Source organism: Onychostruthus taczanowskii, unplaced genomic scaffold (assembly GCF_017590055.1).
Source record: "Onychostruthus taczanowskii isolate IOZ18803 unplaced genomic scaffold, ASM1759005v1 scaffold677, whole genome shotgun sequence".
Lineage (NCBI taxonomy): Eukaryota > Metazoa > Chordata > Aves > Passeriformes > Passeridae > Onychostruthus > Onychostruthus taczanowskii.
In genome coordinates, this window is record NW_024504533.1 from 20,687 (window position 1) to 25,288 (window position 4,602).

General features: G+C 51.3%; 1 protein-coding gene across 1 annotated transcript in view; it reads left to right on the forward strand.

The window, feature by feature from the left end:
• LOC121344779 (integrin alpha-D-like) overlaps positions 1-4,584 on the forward strand; it is a gene marked incomplete at its 3' end in the record, with an annotated part of 7,217 nt that extends 2,633 nt beyond the window's left edge. The window contains exons 2-4 of the mRNA XM_041421006.1: positions 1,226-1,353; positions 3,484-3,598; positions 4,454-4,584. Of these exons, the coding sequence (XP_041276940.1) occupies positions 1,226-1,353; positions 3,484-3,598; positions 4,454-4,584 (374 nt within the window). The remainder of the gene's footprint in view (positions 1-1,225; positions 1,354-3,483; positions 3,599-4,453) is intronic.
• Between the last annotated feature and the right edge of the window lie 18 nt (positions 4,585-4,602).

Sequence of the window (4,602 nt, forward strand, 5' to 3'; positions counted from 1 at the left end):
CCCCAAATCACCCCCAAACCACCCCGAAAATAGCCCCAAAATCCACCCCAAAATCACCCCAAAATCACCCCAAAAATAGCCCCAAAATCCACCCCAAAATCACCCCATGTGGCGCAGCTGGGGACGGGGGACACGGCGCGGTAACGGGGACCCGAAATCGCCCGAAATCACCCCAAAATCACCCCAAAATCACCCCAAAATCGCCCCAAAAATAGCCCTGAAACCACCCCGAAAATCCCTAAAAATCACCCCAAAATCATCCCAAAAATAGCCCTGAAATCGCCCCAAAAATAGCCCTGAAAATATCCCTGAAATCACCCCAAAATCACCCCAAAATATCCCTGAAAATAGCCCTGAAAGCCCCCAAAATCACCCCAAAATCAACCCAAAAATAGCCCCGAAAATATCGCTGAAATCCCCCAAAAATCACCCCAAAATCTCAGTAAAATTCCTCAAAATCCTCCCAAAAATATCCCAGAAATGCCCAAAAATTCCCTAAAAATCTGCCCCAAAAATATCCCTAAAATCCCCCAAAATCACCCCAAAAATAGCCCTGAAAATCAAAATCCCCTTAAAATCCCCCAAATTTTCCCATAATTCCCCAATTTTCCCAAAATCTCCCTTAAAATCCCCCAAATTTTCCCCAAAATCCCTCCAAATTTCCCCAAACCCCCCTCAAAACCACCCAAATCCTCCCCAAACTCCCCCAAATTTCCCCAAACTCCCCTCAAAACCACCCAAATTTCCCCCAAATCCCCCTCCAAATCCCCCAATTTCCCCAAAATCCCCCAAATTTCCCCAAAAACCCCCAAATTTCCCAAAAATCCCACCCAAAATCCCCCAAAATCCCCAAAAAATCCCACCCAAAATCTCCAAAATTCCCCAAGACATCCTTAAAAATTCCACAAAAAATTCCCCAAAATCCCCAAAAAATCCCACCCAAAATCTCCAAAATTCCCCAAGACATCCTTAAAAATTCCACAAAAAATTCCCCAAAATCCCCAAAAAATCCCACCCAAAATCTCCAAAATTCCCCAAGACATCCTTAAAAATTCCACAAAAAATTCCCCAAAAGGTGAGACCCCTCCCCAAATTCACGGGAACCCCTCCCCAAATTGGGAACCCCTCAATTAGACCCCTCCCCAAATTGGAACCCCTCAGGTGAGACCCCTCCCCAAATTGGAACCCCTCAGGTGAGACCCCTCCCCAAACTGGGATCCCACAGGTGAGACCCCTCCCCAAACTGGGAGCCCAGAATTTGGGGCGGGGTCTCACCCGGTGCCCCCAGGACCCCCCGGAGCGGTCAATTCCTCGCTGGGCCTGGCGGTGGCGGCCGGAGAGGACGCGGCGCTGGTGAGACCCCCGAATTTGGGGAGGGGCTTGACCCCAAAATGTGAGACCCCTCCCCAAACAGGGATCCCTCAGGTGAGACCCCTCCCCAAATTGGGGATCCCACAGGTGAGACCCCTCCCCAAATTGGGGATCCCAAAGGTGAGACCCCTCCCCAAACAGGGATCCCTCAGGTGAGACCCCTCCCCAAATTAGAGATCCCTCAGGTGAGACCCCTCCCCAAATTGGGAGCCCAGAATTTGGGGCGGGGTCTCACCCGGTGCCCCCAGTACCCCCCGGAGCGGTCAATTCCTCACTGGGCCTGGCGGTGGCGGCCGGAGAGGACGCGGCGCTGGTGAGACCCCCGAATTTGGGGAGGGGCTTGACCCCAAAATGTGGGTTTTTAGGAGGTTCCGCCCCAAAATTTGGGTTTTAGGGGGTTTGACCCCAAAATTTGGAGCTTTTTGGGTGTTTTTCGAAGGTTCCACCACAAATCTTGGGTTTTGGGGAGGTTCGACCCCAAAATTTGGGTTTTTGGGAGGTTTGACCCCAAAATTTGGGTTTTTGGGAGGTTTTGCCCCAAAATTTGGGTTTTTGGGGGGGTTTTGCCCCAAAATTTGGAGCTTTTTGGGTGTTTTTCGAAGGTTCCACCCCAAATTTTGGGGTTTTAGGAGGTTTGACCCCAAAATTTGGGGTTTTTAGGAGGTTTGACCCCAAAATTTGGGTTTTTGGGGGGGTTTTGCCCCAAAATTTGGAGCTTTTTGGGTGTTTTTCGAAGGTTCCACCACAAATTTTGGGGTTTTAGGAGGTTTGACCCCAAAATTTGGGTTTTTTAGGAGGTTTGACCCCAAAATTTGGGTTTTTTAGGAGGTTTGACCCCAAAATTTGGGTTTTTTAGGAGGTTTGACCCCAAAATTTGGGTTTTTTAGGAGGTTTGACCCCAAAATTTGGGTTTTTGGGAGGTTTGACCCCAAAATTTGGGGTTTTTAGGAGGTTCCGCCCCAAAATTTCTGGTTTTGTGTGAGGCAGAACTCCAAAATGTGGGGTTTTAGGAGGTTCCACCCCAAAATTTGGGTTTTTGGGATGTTTTGCCCCAAAATTTGGGGTTTTGGGAGGTTTTGCCCGAAAAATTTGGAGCTTTTTGGGTGTTTTTCGAAGGTTCCACCACAAATTTTTGGGTTTTTGGGAGGTTCGACCCCAAAATTTGGGTTTTTAGGGGGTTTGACCCCAAAATTTGGAGGCTCTTGGGTGTTTTTAGAAGGTTCCACCACAAATTTTTGGGTTTTTGGGAGGTTCAACCCCAAAATTTGGGTTTTTAGGAGGTTTGACCCCAAAATTTGGGTTTTTTAGGAGGTTTGACCCCAAAATTTGGGGTTTTGGGAGGTTTGACCCCAAAATTTGGGTTTTTGGGGGGTTTTGCCCAAAATTTGGAACTTTTTCGGTGTTTTTCGAAGGTTCCACCACAAATCTTGGGTTTTTAGGAGGTTCCGCACCAAAATTTTGGGGTTCGTGTGTGATAGAACTCCAAAAATTTGGGTTTTGGGAGGTTTCACCCCAAAATTGGGGTCTGAACCCCAAAATCTGATTTTTTTTGAGGTTCCACCCCAAAATTTGGGGAGTTTGGGGTGGTTTTAGGAAGCCTCCCCACAAATTTTGGGTTTTAGGAAGTCTCACCCCAAAATTTATCATTTTGTGTGAGGTAGAACCCCAAAATTTTGATTTTTGGGAGGTTTCACCCCAAAATCAGCGTCCGACCCCCAAAAATTGGATATTTTTGGGGTTTCACCCCGAAAAATGAGGGTTTTTTGGGACATCCAGGAGGTCGAACCCCAAAAATCAGTTTTTCAGGAGGTTTCACCCCAAAATTTGTGAGTTCATGTGTGATAGAACTCCAAAAATTTGGGTTTTGGGACGTTTCACCCCAAAATCAGCGTCAGAACCCCAAAAATTGGATTTTTTTGGGGATTTCACCCCAAAAAATGAGGTTTTTCGAGGAGGTCGACCCCCAAAAATCAGTTTTTCAGGCGGTTTCGCCCCAAAATTTGGGTTTTTTGGGCGGCCCCATGGAGGTGGAACCCCAAATTCTGGTTCTGAGGGGCCTCGGGGGGGGGGTTTTAACCAAAATCGCCGTTTCTGAGGTGAAATCGGCCCCAGGTGTGCGGCCCCACCTCCCGCCAGGCCTGCGGGGTCAACGTCCACCTCAACGGCTTCTGCGTCCAGCTGGACAGCGCGCTCCGGCCGGTCCGGAGCCTGCCGGCCGCCTTCCCAGGTACGGCATGGCCAGCGGTCAGCGAGAACCCCAAAAATTGGATTTTTTTGGGGATTTCACCCCAAAAAATGAGGTTTTTCGAGGAGGTCGACCCCCAAAAATCAGTTTTTCAGGCGGTTTCGCCCCAAAATTTGGGTTTTTTGGGCGGCCCCATGGAGGTGGAACCCCAAATTCTGGTTCTGAGGGGCGTCGGGGGGGTTTTAACCAAAATCGCCGTTTCTGAGGTGAAATCGGCCCCAGGTGTGCGGCCCCACCTCCCGCCAGGCCTGCGGGGTCAACGTCCACCTCAACGGCTTCTGCGTCCAGCTGGACAGCGCGCTCCGGCCGGTCCGGAGCCTGCCGGCCGCCTTCCCAGGTACGGCATGGCCAGCGGTCAGCGGGGGTCAGCGGTCCGTGGGCAATGACCAAAAACTGACCAGTGGTCAGCGGGGGTCAGCTGGGGTCAGCGGTCCGTGGGCACTGACCACTGACCAGTGGTCATCTGGGGTCAGCTGGGGTCATTCATCTCCACGGACACTGACCACCCAGTGGTCATCTGAGGTCATCAGTCCGTGGGCAATGACCACCCACTGACCAGTGGTCATCTGGGGTCAGCTGGGGTCATCAGTCTGTGGGCACTGACCACTGACCACCCCGTGGTCATCTTGGCTTTTTGTCGACATCGAGATGGCAGAACCCCAAAAATTGGAGTTTTTTTGGGCAGTTCCACCCCAAAATTGCACCAGCGGTCACTCTGGGCAGCTGTCACTCTGGGCGGCGGTCACTCAGGGTGGCGGTCACTCTGGGCAGCGGTCACTCAGGGCAGCGGTCACTCTGGGCAGCGGTCACTCAGGGCAGCGGTCACTCTGTCCGCAGAGTGTCCGAAGCCCTCGATGGACATCGCCTTCCTGATGGACGGCTCGGGCAGCATCGCACCGCAGGATTTCCACACCATGAAAAATTTCGTCGCCCAGGTGATGTGGCGCTTCCGGGACGCCGACGTGCAGGTAATGCACACCTGGGGC